This window comes from Puntigrus tetrazona, chromosome 19 (genome assembly GCF_018831695.1).
Source record: "Puntigrus tetrazona isolate hp1 chromosome 19, ASM1883169v1, whole genome shotgun sequence".
Taxonomy (NCBI): domain Eukaryota; kingdom Metazoa; phylum Chordata; class Actinopteri; order Cypriniformes; family Cyprinidae; genus Puntigrus; species Puntigrus tetrazona.
In genome coordinates, this window is record NC_056717.1 from 4,854,787 (window position 1) to 4,874,592 (window position 19,806).

Here is a 19,806-nt window from a genome sequence, read left to right on the forward strand (position 1 = left end):
ACTTATAAATGACAGTAATCCCAAGCAGCTGGAGAAGACCTGTACATTCCTTCATTGGTAAAAGAGTTCATATTTATATAAATATATTACAAATATAAAATTCGTTTTATATAATTATCTATATTTGTAAAATATGTTAAGCTTTAAATTAAAATGATTTTATCTGAAGTATATAATTCATATATAATTTAAGATGTATTAGTAAAAACAGGCGGCGAGGGTGTGCTCGGTGTTGTCCTCGCTGTAGACTGTAGGGGGAGCTGAGGGGTTTACGTGTGATTTTAGGTCGAGTCGGTGCTGCATCCGCCCTGAGCATCATCATCTTCATCATCATCATCTTCATCACACTCGCATCTGGAGCGGAGGAGGAGGAGGAGGAGGAGCGCATCCTTAAGGAGCGCGCAGACACAGAAGAAAACATCCACAGCTCGGCCACCATTCAGCTGGAGGATCGGCCGGGACAAATTCATGGAAATAAAATAGAAATCCATTCCCTTTGCTTTTCCTTTTTTGTTTTCTGATCACAGCCAAGCCACTGGACTCCAAAATGGCTGAGATGACTAATTTGAAACCAACCTACGGTGAGTGAATCTATCTATATCTATCTATATATCTATATTTAGGTAATGACCAGGCTTTAACGCACAGGTGCCACAGAAACGCCGTCTTACACGATTGTCACCCGTTTACTCGCTTAATTCACCTCGGAATCGTGTTTCATGGCATTATCGTCGTTTTATTTTTCACTCAATGTTCTTCGCTGTATGCTGTTCGTTGCTCACGGTATGTGCTGCATTTTATACCGCTGCGTGTCGTGTTGTATGATAGCGAGTTAGGGCGGTGAATAATGAAGATAAAACATTAAATCGCCGTGTTCATCGGTGAAGTGTAAAGCGCGGCCCCGGAAACACGCGCTCGAAGCCCGCACGCGATCCACCTGACGCGCGCGTGGAGTGTGTTTGTCCGCGCGCGCGCCGTGTCGCTCAAAAAGTCCAACATACTTGCGTTTTCTGTAAAAAAAAAAAAATAATAATAATAAAGACAGACGTGTTTATTTGAGCTCAGCTCTCGCCGCCGTGGCCCCGCGCGCATGACGTCATGTCTGTGGGGCGCGCGCGCGCGAGCGTCAGCTGGAGCTGCTTTTCTTCGCTTCATCCCCGGCTCTGGGATCAAAACATCATTCATAGCGACATTCGTAATGGCGTGCAGTCCGCGCTGGTCGTTTACATGCGTTTTCATACACATTGCAGTTATCACGGGCCTGTTCCTGCGACGAACACATGTTATTATTATCTGCCGAGCATCGTATGTGAACCTGGACCACAAAAGCGCTTATGAGGGTACATTTTTGGGAAATGAGATTTTTTTGCATATGTTTTACGGAATAAATAGGCTTCCCGTGGACGTATGGGTTCGTGTTTGTCTGTGGGTGCGGAAATAATCAAAATACTGAGAAAACCGCCTTTGCGGTGGCGCAAATGAAGCGCTTGTTAATGCGTATTGCTGATCAGAAAAACAAGTTTTGCTGCAGGAAATGTACAAAATATCGTCATGGGACGTGATCTTAATTTTGGTCGTTGGCATAAATGAAAAATGTATAATTTTGAGTACCCACAATGCATTGGTGGCCATTGCTGTAAATATACCCATGCTACTTATAGGTAGCCTGTCGCTAATACTGTACTTTGGATCTTATAAAATGCAACGTCTATATAATACACCTTTATATGAGCATGCTTTACTTCTCATCACTCTTATCATCGGGCCTTTGTTATACCACACAGAGTATAGATGATTTTGACAAGACTGAACGGTCATGATGATGTGTCAAAAACACCACTCACGTTTGAAAGGCAAAGTGTTGACCAGAAAAATGAGTAGCAAAATTTTCATTGTTTTAATCAACAATGACCCGAGTCGCCTACCCAATAGAACACAGTATAGGCTAATATAAAAATATGTATAAATACCGTAGGCTAATGGACGGCTCAGAAAACATTGCTGAGAATATTTATAGAAAATATCATCATTTTGATCGTCTGGTAGAGTTTGTGCGAGGGTTATGTGACACGCTGGGGAGGAGGAGGAGGAGGAGGAGGGTCCTGACGCGTTTCCTGCTGGATGTGTGTGATGTAGTTTGGGTCAGGTATTTTAGGAGCACGTCTGAGGCGTCTTGGATCGCAGCTCGGCGCGTGGGAGACAGAGCCTGGGGACAGTATCAGCTCGGGAGGAAAAGAAGAGCCGGCTAGATAAACACAGATTTACTTAGATTTACTTTGTCTGTTCGCTCTCAAAGCAAAAAATGCTGTTTTAAGCGAAGAAACGGTAGAAAACGAGGATATGTTGGATATATGTGTATAATTATGTGAAGTGGGATTTTGGACAATGACTTTTGACTGTGGGCGGAGCTATCTAGTACAAGTGCACTTAATTGTATTGAATAAGCATTTGTAGTGTACTTCATATCTCATATCTATCTATCTATCTATCTATCTATCTATCTATCTATCTATCTATCTATCTATCTATTTATTTGCAAATAGTATAATATTAATGAAATAAAAGGCCACTTAAGCTAACTTTCATGACTACCCATGACTAAACAAGTACACTTTCATAATGTGCTTAAAGTGCTCTATTTTCGCACACTAATTTTGTGTTTAATATACTGAAAATGATTCTGTAGTTCTTCTTAAGATAAACTTGGGATCATCTAAGTGTACTCGACTGTGCCTTTTTGAAACAAAGTGAATATGAACTAAAATGCGCTTTTAACATACTACCGTTGTATTTAAAAATGTATTTAGCAAACACTTGCGGTACACTCGAGTGCACTAGTGTATGAAAGAGGGGTTCGGGTGTGATGCAAGTGGTGACCAAATACAGACATAGTGTGTTAAAAGTGTCTTTTAGTTCCTATTCGTGATGTCTCAAAATAGCACTGTTAAGTACACTTAGATGATCTTAAGAAGTACTAAAGAATCGTTTTTAGTACAAAATCAGTGTGCATTATGGAAGTTCACTTGTTTTTTGAAGTACTTAACACTTAAGTAGCCTACACTTTTAAAAAGCGCACTTTGTAGCAATCTCAGCTTTTCAAAATGAATGTTTAAAGCACATTCTGTTAGGTGCACGTGTTTTTTATGTGTTGACTAACATACTAAAGCACGCGTGATGTACTTCAGGAGTCTACTAAAATGCTGACAATAAAACAAGTCTGTATACCACTGTATCTTAACCAGGCAGATATGATGACGGATAATGACGCCACGGTCTACCAGATAAGCGGTTTCTAGCTTGTTTACGCTGTACTGCCGCAACCACACTTAAAATATCACTGGTCCAAAATCCCACTTCCACAAAACTATAGATTACACGCTTTATGCGCTCTGAGTATGCTCCACAATGTATCATGCGTTCAAGTTTGAAAACGTCTAGGGAAGGGTGGTAATGACTGAAAATGGCCAACTAAGAAGCCGGTTTGTGACTTGTGCATCGATATTAATCAAATGTCAAGTCCTCTCAGATAATAACAGGGTCTTCATTGATTGAGCGGAGAATCGACTCACTTTGTAGGTCATCGTTTTCACGGGCGAAACGGGATCGAGAAAATGCTTTGAGGCCGGAAGGTGCTCGGGTCAAGTCTCGAACGTCAATAGCAGCTCTCTTTTGCTCGTTTGATGGAGATTCAAGCGTCTGATTGAGATCATTAACGCTGGCAGCAAACGCAGATAGAGTGACGTCACGTTTCTTGAGTGAGCCTGATTCAAAATTGCTTAGAAGTTCAGTATACACACTATAACCTGCAGCAAGAAAATGAATTATATATACATGTAATAAATAATAATATTACACATAGTATATATAGTATGTGTGTGTGTTCTGTGTATATTTATTATGCATATATAAATACGGACACATGCAATATATAATATTTACATGTGTATATATAATTATATACATGTAAATAATTTCTTATATATTGCATGTGTGTATTTATTTATATATATATATATATATATATATATATATATATATATATATATATATATATATATATATATATATATATACACACAGAACAGACACATATGTGTGTATATATATATATAAAAAAAAAAAAAAAGCATAAAACTTATTTGTGTAACAGTGGTGTTAAGCTGATTCTGGTTTGCCTTAAATGTAATTACTAAATATATTATACAACCATTTCAGAATTATTCCACTATTAAACTATATAAACAATATTTTAGACAAAGCACGTTTATAGTTTAACCTTGTATTATATCTTTGCACCATTAGATGGCTATATTAAAACGGAATATTTCCCAACTCTTTTCACTGCAGAGTAGCAAGTAATTAATAATTCAATTCGAGGGTTGTTTTTGAACAGGCTTTGAAGCGAAGTCCTAGCCTTGACTACATTTGATCTCAGCTTATCGCAGATATCTGCAAAGCGTACATGCCTCGTTCTCTCTTTTTCCTCTCTCCCTCAAGCGCGCGTGTGTGTGTGTGTGTGTGTGTGTGTGTGTGTGAAGCTGCAGTGATTGAACAATGGCTTGATTTATGCGTGTGACTGGTGTCGGAGTGACACGTCTTCTCCGTCCCGGCTGAAATCCAGCACACGGTGTCTCTCCTCGACACGACTCGCCCTGCCGCCGCCGTCGTATCACCCCTAACGGCAGACGCGGAGAGCCTGACGTGGCAGCTAACTAAACCTCCTCGTGATCCCGCCGAAAGGAGAGCGAAACGGCGGGCGGCTTACGAGCCAAAACAAGAGCGATGAAAGCCGAGCGTCGTCACTCACACCTGTCCTCTCCTCCGAGGGCACGTGCTCTTTTCTTAACCTCGTCGTTTTCCCGTCCTGCTTTCTCCTCATCTGTGCTCATCTCGCTCTCCGCCCCGCCGCGACAGACGAGCGCCATCGTTTCTCATCTGTGGGCCATTTCGTCCGGCTTATTAATCACGAGCGCCCACACACGCGCGCGCACTCACTGGGCTCGCGCGCGCGTCTGCAGCACACTATGGAGGGTGTCATGAACAGAGGCGTGTGTTTGGGGGAGATAATGCATTGGTTTTTTTGAGGAGCGAGCCGTGCTGACGTACATTAATATCTGCTGGGAGGCCGCCGCACTTTCTGGAGCGCTAAAAGATGTCGCATTAAAAATTCAAATGTAATGGAAAAAAAAACTAGTGATGTGTAGAAGTTGCTGTCACTGTGCCGGTTGTTTTAGTTATTTTAGTGCGTTACTAAGTGGTTGCTAGGTCAAGTTTGGTTTTGGACCAGTACGAGACCACATATTCAGACTTTCCTGGAAAAAAAGGACACTTAAGTATACTTTTAAGAAGAGAAAATTACAAAAAGAAAATTAAATTTTCCGGCATTCAAAGTTACTAGAAATTAAATACAGTGGGTTGCAGTTTCATTTAATTTAAATGTAATTCGTTTGAACTCAAGAGTGATTTTTAACCTACTTAAGTAGGACTTAAGTTCATCTTTATATGTGATTTCAGAATTACTTTTATTGCCTGTGGTTAAAGTTACTGCTGATTGCACTGATTAGCGTTCATGATAAACTAAATTGCTTATTCAATACAATTAAGTGCACTTGTACTAGGTAGCTCCGCCCACAGTCAAAACTCATTGTCCAAAATCCCGCTTCACATTATACACGCACATACATCCAACATATCCTGATTTTCTAATTTGTCATTTCTATTGAAACTCGTATGTCGTGTGTTTTAAAGAGGAAGTTGTAACTTAACACATTTAAAATATGTCAACTTGAAATGTAATAATAACACACTACAGTTAAAATTGTATGTATTAGTATGTTGGTTAAAGATTATTAAAATGATTTCAAATGTACCTTAAAATAAAACTCATGGTAACACTTTATTTTAGGGTCTCTTAACTAGTTGCTTATTAACATGCGCATTACTCGAATATTAGACATTTATTATTAGTAATTAAGCACATATTAAAGCATTACTCAACTTAATAACTATTAATTAACAGCACATTGAGAATTTATTGAGGGAAAAGTTACATAGTTATTAGTGAACAAGTGTCCCCTATCCTAGAGTGTTTAATTTGAAATTGTTATAAAGTGCACTTTTTCAAAAGTCTACTTAAGCGTGTTAGCATACAGTTAAGTGCCCTTATTTTTCACAGGAGGTTATGGCTTTTTAAATCTAAGTCTGTGGGATTTTTGCACCATTTTATAGTTTAACGTTATAACTATTACTGAAAAATAACTGCACACTTGATTTGAAGCCTCATTCGTGTTTGTAACAGAAACGTGTAATCATAACAATCAGGTGTTTGTCCAAACCTAGACCATAAACACGAGCGATAGTAACACCACTAATAGCCATTCAGAGGTCATCAAGACGCTCGTTTCCTCGTAAACACAATGTCAGATTTCAGCTAGGATACTGACGCTAATCTGTCATTTATAAAGCCATTACCAGAGCGGGAGCTGAGTGGATCAGCTGGCAAAATGATTTTTTCCCCCTACTCTTGGTCTCTCAGAGGGGTTGTTTCCAAGCAACAGAAGCAGCTGGCTTTTAAACGTGCGGCCAAAAGTGACATCATGTGATCTGGAGTCCCTGGAGTCCAGTCGAGTCGGGGAGGGTCCGGCCTTTGTGTGGACCGAAGCTAGGCTGGGTCGGCCCGGGCTGGGGAGGGGGAAACAGAGGCAGAATCATTTGGGTGAACGACAGGAAATATAAAGCCAGCGGGGTCGAAATCAGGGTCAAACATCTCAGAGTGGTATTAAACGTCTGTGCTGGCGGACGTCAGAGTCACGCAGTCCCGTGATTTATAGATGATTTCGGAGATGTAGCTTTCAGTCAAGAGTTTCAAACGTCTCTGTTCTTTTTAATCTAGCGTTGCCTATTGCTCTTTCTTCTCCGTCTGTCACACAGTATCTTTACATCATGTTTTCCCCCCACTTTCTCATCTGTTTGTCTCATCTTATTATCAAACGGCTATGTTCTGATCGTCCCACTAAATATCCGCATGTTTCTCAGTACTCTCGGGGCAGAGCAGCTTTGTGGTACCTGAAATTATAGCTTTAATGTTCACTTGATGGCATTAAATCTGCTTTTTTAGTGTAACTCTTAAAAGTATATTCATAACGCTTTGCAATCAGCAACTGCGAGATATACAGTTACAATATAAAACTCGAAATTTAAAACATGTCAGAATCGTAAAACATAAAGTGGCAATGAAGTGGAAACGGGCTTCTATAATTAACACGCTTAAAGTGCACTTTTGTGCACATAATGTCAAATTAAAAAGTTTTCCGTGAGCAACCGTCGCTCATTAACTCACACCTTAGATGAAAGGTTTCATCACATTATTTTAATTGAGGTCCCTGTAAACCTGCAGGCTCTTGCTCTGATCCTCAGTAACAGACCCGCAGCACACCGTCTTCAAAAATAGTTGTGGAGGTCTCGTACAATAGGTTTACATTCATGCAAGGTGAAAAAACGCGTTTGTTTTCTCAAAATATGTGTTATACTCATATTACCTCCAGTGTAGAACATAGATGGGAATTATGCAAATGTGTTACCCTGCGAAGGGGGATTCGAATTACTAACGACTCGTTTAGGCGGCATAGAGTGGATTCTTTATTTTGTGACTTTATTCATCTTGCACTTTCAGATGTAAGACTTCAAGTGTTTCAAAATTGCGGTTGAGAACATTTGAGGTCATTTCTGTTTGCATATAATAATTGAATTCTATTCGAAACCATGTAATCTTTTGTGCAGGTTTCAGTAGCTGGTTCAAGCATCTATATGCTCTTAAAGTATATCATACTCCTTCTAGAAGCATGCTAGAGTGTACATCTTTTTTGTTTGAATGGTATTTACAGCTTTACTAGCCTGGTAATTATAATTTGGTCATTTTCACAAAGAATTTTCGTTAAACTCATTTTCAGCAGGTAGTGTTTTGTTGGTGGCTCTCGTCCTTAGACGTTATTGTTGTGTGTTTGTTGCTCGGGCGTGTGGTTGGCTCCTGCGTTCTCATTGGCTGTCGGCTGTTGTGCGGGGCAGGAGAGCACATCCTGTTCTCATCAGCTCACTGAAGCTGGGCCGACTCACAATTCCAGTCAGCTCTGACGGCCGCGAGCAAAGAAAGGGACCTGTCGTTGCCACGGCGACCGAGCACTTCACCACCCCGGGCCTTGGAGTTCGGAGTTTGGCAAGAGGAAAGAGGAGATGAGAGGAGTGAAGGGGAGGAGAGAGGGGCGACGAAAGAAGGGTGTGAAATGAATATAACAAAAAGAGAATAGGGAAGAGTGTCAAGTCAGTAAATGGAGAAATGAAAGAGGATGAGATAGAAAGGGAATGACAAAGAAAATGGAGCCAGTGGAAGCCAGTCTATCAAAGAAAGCACTTTTTCTACACACAGAACCAACCAGAGCGTTTCTTAAAGGGCACCTATTATGCCCCTTTTTATGAGATTTAATATAAGCATCAGATATCCCCAGAATGTGTCTGTGGTGATTCAGCTTGAAATATCTCAGCTGATCATTTAATATAAAATTTTGAAAAGTTGGAGCGGAAGCAGAAACTGTCTCTTTAAATGCAAATGAGCTGCTGCTCCCCGCCTCCTTTTTGAGTAAAGATCTGTGGCTTTACAGCTCCTACCTCAGACACACTTCTTAAAAAACTGACAACCACTCACTTCCTCCAGACTGAATAAATTCTATAGCTGTGAGAAGACATGCTTTAGTGTGAGGATAAACATGGAGGATTGTGTGTGGTTCACTCAGGCCGGGGTCTCTGATGATACAGCAGTGTCCTTCAACAATTGTGGGCGGGGCTTGTACAATGCGATGTCATATTTTACAGATTTGGTGAACGGCTTGTTCTGAATTTTTTATTTTACTCTAAATCTACAAACCTTTTGTATGTGCATCTGGTGAAATCGATGCTTTAAATAGAATTGTTCTATAATCCATTGTGCCATACTCTTAAATTTTGTACATGCAACTTAATTGCGTAAACAAATTGACAAAATTTTAAATACAATCGGTAACACTTTCTATGAAGCTCGTATTTATAATACATTATAAGCATATTTTAAGGCATTAAAAATGAATGTATAATGCTTTATAAAAAAAAATTACAATATGTTGTATCATCTTAAAAATATTCATAGGAACAGTTGTAATGTGTTATTTATTGGTTATAGCTTATAAGAGCATGAGCATTTATAACACAATATTCATCCACTTAAGTTACAATATTTCTCATAGTTATAATGCATTTTAAGTCTCATATCTTGCCATTTGAATTATGCTACTTTACTTAAAGCAGACAAATAATAACACTAACAATACAGATGTCAGATCAGATGAATGTGTAACATGACAGATTTGCTTTGAACATTTTGTTAATAGTATCATAGTAGATGAATAACTCTGCAACTACATGTCAGCTAGCCTTCATTAGTGTGTCGCTAAATACATGCTAACGCTTTATTTTGCTGTTTCCTCAGCAGACATACTGAGTATAGGATACTTCACAAGTATGAGAACTTTCTACCCACCCTATAAAGTCTACTAATACTCTCAGGTCTATATAATAAACAGCATTTCTTTCAGTTGAAAGTATGAGCTAGCTCACATTAGCCTCAATATTAGCCTCACAGGAAACACCTAACCACTCACAAGATGTTGTAAGATACTGTGCAGATCTTAAAGATACGATATAGTCCTTTAAAAATGGACTGTCTGTTGTGTGTTATAAATGATCATACCCTTAAAATGTATAATCACAAACACATAGATATTATAATGTATCGCAATTGTATGAATATTCATGAGATGTTATAACGTCATAATGCGTTACGCACTCATCATAATGCCTTAAGAATACCTTAACATCTTATTCCATTCATAAATGCATGGCATTATTGAAGTAAAGCTTCATGTTGTCCTGAAGCCTCCGGACATTAGCGTGTTTCCGTGTCTGTTTTTAAAGGTGTCTGGGCAGAGGGAACCCGCAGTGTGATGTTTCCTAATTGAACGCCCTGCAGCATGGGGTGAAAACAGCACCTGCCAGCCCCGGTTAAGCTTGTTATGGTCTGTTGCTGGCATTTGGAGCGTTTTGGAGGGGGGGTGGTGAGTGTTTTAATGAGCCAGTTAAGACAGCAATACAAATGAGCAGATTCAGTTGGCGCTGCCCGTTGTTGAGATGTGTGTGAACAGTCAGGTGAATGTTACCGCTGGATCCTCTCGTGGGCTGCAACGAAGAGTCCATGATCGCAAATATAACTGCTGTGCTCAGCATCAGCCCCATTAGCTAGCAAATGGCCGTGGAACAAGCAAGAAGCAAACAGTCATGAATTAAACAGGAAAGAATCCGGGCTGCAGCCAAGAGCAAGAATTACCCAGACAATCGTTTTTCATTACCATGGATGATTGCAATACCTAGAAAGTTCGTTTTCTCCCCACGAACAAGTTCTGTAATTATACGCCATAGATCTCTTTTTTCATATTCATGTTTTTGGCCGATCTGACCTGAAGCGCTGCTGCTTTTTCTGTGTTTCTCTCCCGTCTCTCTCTGTTCTGCATGTAACTGGGTCAATCTCTCACCTCAGTTTGAGGCCATCGGTGGCCATGTTTGTTATTCTGGTAAATTTACTGTGAGACCAGATGTTTTCTCTAGAAACCTCATCCAAGTCTTTATCACCCGCAGCTCTCTGTGAATGTGGGTCACGGTCCAAACGAAACTGTAATGAGTTAGGAGTTATGAAGGAAATGACCTGTGCACAGAATTTAGTTCTAGTTCTGCTGCAGTAATGATGCTGTTTGAATAAAGATTTCGAAGGTGGGTCGCTTTGCACATTCCCCATAAAAGGTGCGTATAGACAACAATGCAAGACGACATGCAAATCAACAAATTCAGACCATTTCCATAATCGCATGTCCAAAATTGATGTTAGAAGCACAAACAATACATTAGAGGACCCAACACACAAACTGAAACGATGGGTTCAATGGCTTGCAGTATATGAATGATCGCTTTGCTTCCTTTCTGCAATATTCTGCCGTCTCAAACCTTCAGCCTGAGGGAAAACTGCCGTTCTGAAACGAGTGGGTGCCTGCAAACCGCTTCTGTGCTTTGCTGCGAGATCTAGTTTTATGCCGTTGTTCAAGGTCACACAAGGCGGTTTGCTGTGGTGTGGCGTTGTACGTGGATGTTTTATTACCTTGAACGCAGGCATGTTTACATCTCTCTGACATCTGAGTCCAAATCAAATCTGAAGTTTACTTTTAGAAGTCAAGTCTCAAATTCGTCTGTGTTTTATAAACCTTTTCACATGGCAGAGCAACACATTTTTAGGATTACGTTGTACATTATATCATTTAAATTAGTGTTTATTTATTGTGTAGGTGGCAAGTGAGCGGCCAGTTAATTTAAGCAATAGACAATGAACAATGTGTTTGTTCTTCTGTAAATATCCACTCAATAGAAAAGTTTTGTTGTCCCTTTAGTAATTGGATGTAACCATCAATCTAAACCTGCCCCTATGACCTTCATTTATACCTTTAGCATCAGATTTCCTTTTTTAAATAGAGGGTGTGTTTGTTGTTTTCTGATCCTAAAGAATATGGCATCAAATCACCAGGACAGAGAGGGTCTAGAGACTCCTTTTTGTTCAAAAACAATGTTATGTGTCTCGAGTCAGTTATTTGTGAATCTAAGCCTATTTTAGTGTGATTAAAGTGTGATTTATTTGAATCACAAATGATTATAGATTAAGATTATCATTTTAACTCTCTAGAGTGTTTTTTGAGATGAAATATTTTAAAAGTACTGTAACACTTTACAATAAGGTTCATAAGTTAACATTAGTTAACAACATGAACAATACTTCTACAGCATTTATTAACCCTAGTTAATGCTAATTTCAGCATTTGCTAATGCATTATTAAAGTCCCAAGTCGTGTTTCGTATTAACAATGTGAACTAACATGAACCAACAATGAACAACTGTGTTTTTGTTAGCTAACATTAACAAGGATTAATAAATACTACTTACTACTATTCTTCATTGTTTGTTCACATTATCTACTGTTATCAAATGACAATTGTAGTAAAGTGTTACAAATGTACAAAAAAAGCAAAATGTTTCATATTACAAAATGTTATACAACTTTCACTATTCTTGTATATTTTGCTTTACAACCTCAATTCCAGAGCTGGGGCATTTTGTGAAAACGCTATAAAATCAAGAATCTGCTATTTGTTCGTACTCTTTCAATTTTTTTAATTGTCAAAACTTTACAAAGTTTTCACTGACCAACAGAAATATACTTTGTAAATGTAAACACATTTTTTGTGCATTTAAATGCTTGTCGGCACAAATGCTGATCAAGTGGTCTGTCTCGGTCTCTTTCAGACGTGTCCCCAGTGCTTGCGGGTTTTCTGGGTGCGGGGGTCCTGGTCGTCTCCGTGGCGGTGGCCGTGTTCCTCTGGACGTGCTGTCAGCGGCGATATCGTCAAATGACAGGCACGTACAAGCTGACCAGCGGCCCCTACGACCCCCCCGTCGACCCCCCCTACAAGTTCATCCACATGCTCAAAGGCATCAGCATCTACCCCGAGACCCTCAGCAACAGCAAGAAGATCGTACGGGTGGGCCGGCGCTCAGGATCGGGCTCGCTCTTGAGAGAATGGGCTCGTGGGTCCCGAAACGGAGACGTGCTTCTGGTGGATGCGGATCCTGAAGGTGGCTCCTCACACCTACAGATGAACCACTTGGTGCCGCCCATGGGACCTCCCAGACTGGAGAGGGCGCTGCCCATCCGGGCCGACTACTGCTGTATGGAGAGCAGCTCTGGAAGCAGCAGCGAAGCTCCGAGTAAGACGGCGTCGCCCCACAGTCTCAACTCCCCCTCTCTGGGCACGCTCAGCCTGGCCGTCGACTACAACTTCCCCAAGAAGGCCCTCGTGGTGACCATCGTAGGAGCGCAGGGGCTCCCTGCGGTGGACGAGCAGGCGGGCAGCTCCGACCCTTACGTGAAGATGACCATCCTGCCCGAGAAGAAGCACCGGGTGAAGACGCGCGTCCTGAGGAAGACTCTGGAGCCCGCGTTCGACGAGACGTTCACCTTCTACGGCGTCCCGTACAGCTCGCTGCCCGAGCTCACGCTGCACTTTCTGGTGCTCAGCTTCGACCGCTTCGCGCGGGATGATGTCATCGGCGAGGCGGTGGTGCCGCTGGTGGGCGTGGATCCCAGCACGGGACGGGCGCACATCACCCAGCAAATCAGCAAGAGGAACACGCAGGTGAGTGAGTCTAGGGGGAAGTCTTGGGTGATTCAACTTCTGGGACAAATGGGAAATGTAGTATTTAACACTGACCTGTATGTAACCCTGTTGATTAAACCAGCATATGCTGGTTAGGTAGGTTTTGAAGCATTGAAGCTGGTTTGAATTGGTTTCAGCTGGTCCTGAGCAGAAACTAGTTGTTTGGGATGAGTGTGATGAGGATGAGAAACCAGCTCAAACCAGTATTCATGCTTCAAAACCTACCTAACCAGCATATGCTTGTTTTTTCAACAACTTTTTCAGATTGAGATGTATACATCATCTGAAAGCGGAACAAATGTTTGATAGAACAGTATTTGGCTGAGAGACAATATTTGGAAATCGAATTTTGTGCATCACAGCAATCTTTACACAATTATTAAATGTGAAAACGTCCGTATTGGGTGCGGCTGGGCCTGCGAGCCGCATCGTATTTCTCCACTGTTATGCGACACAGCAATCGTTAAACTTAATCATTCCCATGAGATGCCCCTCAAACCTTTATGGATCTCCCGAGATGTTTTACGGTTAGCGGCGGCCGTTGTGGGCGAGCGGCTTCTCTAGGCACAGATCCGATCGAGGAAACGAGGTAAAAGAAAAGATTCTGAGCTCCCTGCCCCGGGTTAAGTGTTCCTGTGATTGATACAAGCAGTTTCTGAGCAGCAGCTCCAGTTCAGTGAAGCTATTATCCCACAGTTTTTCCCGAGACCAACTCAAAGTGGAGCTGATTTTATTGTGTTGACATTTTGACTTTTTTGGCATTTAAGATGATACATGAGCTTTCGACTCGTGATTTTTAAGACCTTTGCAGCCGTCTGTGTAACTCTGAGACTACAAATAGGTTTTTATGCAACAATGTAATGTTTTCAGACATCAAATCACATCAAAGTGCGTTTTGAATGGACAAACATCAATCATATTCGTGTTTCGAACTATAGCTGTATGTTCCACATGTATCCGTGTGTATGGGCAGGGCTTTATGGGCGGTGAGAGCGTCTATTGATCCACGAGCCATTAAAGCAGCATTATAGCAGACAGAGAGTGTAGCCATAAAGGCCAGTGACTGCAGGGGGCACATCTATCAGTACAACCATCTGGAAACGAGCGCTTACTCTCACATCATTAGCAACGAAACCCACAAAACAAACGATTAACATCCCTTCAGTTATTCAGTTTTTGAAAATGATTGATACTTTGCTTCCGAGGTCTCTAACGCCTGTTTACACCTGATATTGATGAACGTTACCGATGGGACTCCTTTAGCCCCTTGCGATTGCGTTTTGAAAGGAAGGTCTGGTTTTGTAACTATACTATACTGTATATTGGTTTTGTAACAGCAATACAGTTCATTCAGGTTTGAAAGACGTCTAAACCAGTGATTTAGTGAAATATTATTACACTATTATTAGTGCTGTCAAACGATTAATCACATAAATGCACACACATGCATGCATTTCAGTAAAAAGATGTTAAATAAATTTGCATATAATATAAAATCTAATATCAATTACATGAATATAAATATATACATGTAAAAAACATGCAAATACTTTCAAAAATACTGTATATGTGTGTTTTCTGTATACATAGTAAATTACACAGTACACACATTATGCAAACAAAAACTTTTAGTTCGAAGTGATCATCTGAAAGCACTAATTATTATTATTAACTATTAATTGAAATTACAATATATTCTCTTGAATCCGTTTAATATGCTGAATGAAACATTTCTTATTATTATCACTGTTGAAAACGGTTTACGCTTGAGCGTTTGTCATCAAACTACGTTACAGACCTTTTTTGCACCTGCATTTAATGCAATGGATTGTTTACTTGGGATCCTATCACGCAAGATAGCGCAAAAATAGCAGATATAAAAGAGGCCTCAGTAAACACCCATTGAAACGGACAGAGAAGGCTTTGCATCCATTTGCTCTCCAACACAAGCTGAACACTGAAAGTTGTTGCATAACGAGTAATCGTAGCCTAATACGCTGCTGTATTTCCATCAGAACAGGAACAATAGCATTATGAGCGATGTTCGTAATCTCATTCTCTGTGGCGGCAGGAAATCTTTAATGCTCAAAGGCAAAAAAGCATTTGAGCTTGTTTTCCCGCTTGTGTACGGCTTTGCAAATCAGTATACAAAACGTGCAGAGTAAGCTTGTTCAAATCAGAGAACTTCCTGTCTGCTTTAGACTCTTCTGTCTGAAATTGAATCAGTGCTTATGACTCCACAAGACAGGAGCATTAGGGTGTTGGCTGGGAGTGGTGGACAATCGATTCAGCCAAGAGAGAGAGGGAGAGCGAGAGAGAGAGAGAGAGAGAGAGAGAGGATTATGGACGAGAAGGAAGGAAAAAAAGCTCAGTGAACAGATGGGGTGCAGTCCGTGTGGCGAGAGACTGGTAGAGAGAGAGAGAGAGAGAGAGAGAGATGGGTGATTATGAAGACTGAGTGACATACTGCGGCAGCGCCATACTAGTTACGATTGCTCATAGCTCTTCCTGAAAATGAAGAGGAGACAGATGTACGTGGAATAAGAGTTTTTTTGTTAATGAGGTTTAGCTAAGGTGGAAGCAGGATGATCGCGTTCGCATTGGTATAGGTTTCTAGCGTTCATGTGCATTTTTCTACTTTTGAATAGGTAGTACCTAAGGCATAATCCCTCACGCATCTTGAGAGATGTACAACAGATCCTCAAACTGCTCAAATCACATGCATTATGGAGACGAATATTTACATATTACATCTAGTCATTTGAATGCTTTGCATGGATATGCAAATATGACATACAAGTGAAACAAGGTGGGACATTAACACGTGCGTCTTTATAAATCTAAATAGAGATGCACATATATTGAACATTTGTCATTATGTGACAGTGATGGTAACACGTTTGATAAAAAAGTATTCCGAAAGTAATCTAAGAAAGCATTCAGAATTCATAACGTACGATTACATTACTAACTAGTTTTCATTGTGTAACCTGTAATTAGTAATGGACTACAATTTGTAAGCAATCTACCCAGCTCTAACTATCTATTGACTATGACTTTTGTCTCAATAAACTCCTAATATGCTGATTATTAAGTAGTTGTTTAGGTAAAGGGTAGGATTAAGGGATTCAAATTGTGGTTATGCAGAATAAGGCATTAATATGCGCTTTATAAAATACTACTAATAAACAGCCAATATGCTAGTACTATGCTTTTTAATAAGCAACTGGTTAAGGGAAAATCATTCTCTAAACTGAAGTGTTGCTTAGTATTTTATTAACCTATTATCTATGGTCAAAATACACGAATCAACAGGCTTATGGGAGTTACTACAGAGACTGTGCTTCATTGTGCAGCTGAAAAGAAAATCACAAACACTTACAGACATTACGCATTAAGATGTAGGCTGTTTTAAGTCCATGTTTAGCTTCAGGATGCCTCCTGATGCAAGTTGCCATGGTGATAACCAGGAACTGGACTGGAATCTTAACTCTCAAAGAAGAGAAAAACAACAGAGATGGCAAGAGGAAAAAATAAGAAGCACAGTCTTTTCATGCGGTGTGGAAGAAGGCGTAGAAATGTTTTATTTTTACATGTATTAATCTGATACTTTTATAAAGTGACTGGGGAATAACAAAGTATATTAGGAAGCCAGCAATGTTAGCAGTCACAAAAGATCTGCATAAATCTGCATCATTTTGTTTTTTAGTCTGTATTTAGGAATGTTTAGATATTTTTACTGTATAACAACATATTTACTTTTAATCAAACCGCATGAGACTATAAAAGTTTAAAAACACCTTGAATTAAGTTCATGTCCTGTTTAAAAAAAGGGGGTATTTTTAAATGTCTTCATTTACATCTTAAGCTAAAAACCCACAAATTCTTACGAGTGAGGTGTGTACGATTTTGTCACCTAGTATAATAATATGTACGAATTGCTGTGAGATTGGTTTGGCTCATAAGTGTCAGAATGCAAGGCTGAATTCAGAGACAGGATTATAAATAAATGCCCTGTGGGAGTTAAACCATGTCTTACAGAGATGCCAACGCTCCTTTTGTCCTCTTCTCTTCTGACAATAGACAGGTGCCTTTGATTATTCCACCCAGATTACCCTCATGACCATATGATCACCATTTTCTAGGGAGAACTGACAGGTGCACAGATGGCTCACCATTGCAGCTCTCCTTCAAACCTGTCTATCTGGACAATAAGTGGCAATTTAATGTCCTGTGCGAGCAAATGGAGTGAATGCTCTCTCCTCCTCTATGGTCCATTTTACTGTCCAGGAGATGAAGTAGGTGTTCCTTCCAGCACACAAAGTGGACAATAACTTCATCCGGGTAGACTAAGCTACATCATATGGGACAAGGACGCTAATGAAAGGAAAGGCACTGTACTGTCAATGTTCCTGTAGTGTTGAATAGATATCTGCCGATATTTCCAAAGACTGGACACAAGCAGTGCACCTTGCGGTTTTTCTTTTGCTTCTCTTGGCCAGGGGTGTCCAGTCCTGTTCCTGGAGGGCCTGGAGAGTTGAGCTACAGCATACCTGCCAGGACGTGTCTAGTAAACCTTGATTACCTTGTTTCAGGTGTGTTTAATTGGGGTTGGAGGTAAACTCTGCAGGACGTTGTCTCTCCAGGAGCAGGACTGGACACCTCTGTTCTTGGCCAAAGGACACTCTAGAGATTATTTCCGAAAACAAGGCAGACTACTTTTAGTCAGGCATGATTAGATCCTTCAGTACTCTGTCACAGAGTTGGCTAGGATGGCCCTGGGCACTACAAACACTTGGACAAATGTGATGGCAGTACTCGGTAGTGGCATTCGGATATTCAGGGAAAATTACATTCTACCTTATATTTTGAACATGACAGACAATAAATGGCAAAGGGTATGTTTCTGTATCAACAAAGGTTTCTTAAATTGATCTCAATCTACAGTCAGTCAGTATTTAAATTTAGCAGCATCCTATCATATGCACGCTGCTTGTGTGGATGCAGTCCATTTGACTGCAAAAGATGAGGTAATATGATGCCATTTGACCCTTTATGGCACTCCAATTTTAGTGTTTTTACATGGTAAAACAGCATTTTGCTTGGCGTATGCCCTCCTGCACCTCACGACCCACTGTATTAAATGGACTATATATCGAAGGCTACGCATGATACAACTGTGCAAGAAAAAACCTCTTGGGCCTTGTCTCAGTTTACTCAGGTCTCTAACCGGTCTTGACTACAGCACTAGGTGATGGGTATTGTTTCCCTTGATGGTACTGCTTTATGAAGCATGAATATTTGTGCCAGGCTTACCTTACTTACTCTCTCTGAAGCTGATGATATACAAAGAAAATGTTTTGAGCAGTGTCCAAATTTGTTGCCCATTCTCAATGGGAAACTGCCCAACCGACATTGCTCAAAAAATATCATCTCCTTGAGGCTGAGTGTCATGAGCCATTGGGACAATCCTTTTCTATCAGCGCTGTGTTCACTTAGAGGATGGCTCAACTTCATATCCTTATTTATTCACCTGACAGACTATGCCTATAAACATTTGTGTCATATGTCTGTTCTGTTTCTCCGCAGTGTGAAAGTCGTGGGAGTTGCTGGTCTCTCTATCCTACCAGCCTGTTACTCACAGGCTTAATGTGGTAGTCCTTAAGGCCAAACACCTGCCAACCATGGACATCACTGGCCTGTCAGGCAGTAAGTACACACCACACATACAGATATATAGATATTCAAACGATCCCATTTATGATGCCAAAAATGGTCTTTATTTCCCTTCTCCACCCACAGACCCTTATGTTAAAGTGAACGTCTTCTACGGCCGCAAGCGCATAGCCAAGAAGAAGACGCATGTGAAGAAATGCACACTCAATCCCGTTTTCAATGAGTCGTTTATCTATGATGTTCCCGCTGAGCTAATGCCGGACATCTCTGTGGAGTTTCTGGTCATTGATTTCGACCGCACCACGAAGAATGAGGTCGTGGGTCGCCTGGTTCTGGGTGGTCAGAGCCCTATCCCATCAGGGGTGACTCACTGGAGGGAAGTCTGTGACAACCCAAGGCGGCAGATCGCCAAGTGGCATAACCTTATAGAGTACTAGTGTCTGCCTAATGCGAGGGAAAAAGCGAAATGTATTATACCACTTCCTTCCTGTCAGCCCTGCTATAGAAAGAAGCCCATTTAACAATTTCTCCTTTTCCCTGTACAGATAGGTGTACGAGAGGATAAGTACGTGTGTCAGGACTCAAGACCAGAAAAAGAAAGTTCTCTAATGAACTCGTAGCAAAAAAGACTCATACGTCATAGCAAAAAAATACAGAGGAAAAAAGCAAAAATAACACCGTCAGTGTGGTTTTTGGCTCTGATTAGATAATAATAAATCAATTATAAGAGAAGTATACCTGTATGAGAGTTAAACCACAGTATCCTCAGAACCTTTTACCAGTATACTGGCATAT

General features: G+C 40.6%; 1 protein-coding gene across 1 annotated transcript; it reads left to right on the top strand.

The window, feature by feature from the left end:
* The first annotated feature begins 342 nt into the window (after nt 1-342).
* On the top strand, nt 343-19,588 carry LOC122324248 (synaptotagmin-11-like). The gene is given in 5 exon segments (XM_043218573.1): nt 343-581; nt 12,425-13,314; nt 18,925-18,937; nt 18,940-19,044; nt 19,138-19,588. Coding segments are annotated over 5 exon segments (1,353 nt in total). The 5' UTR covers nt 343-547; the 3' UTR covers nt 19,449-19,588.
* Nucleotides 19,589-19,806: the final 218 nt, after the last annotated feature.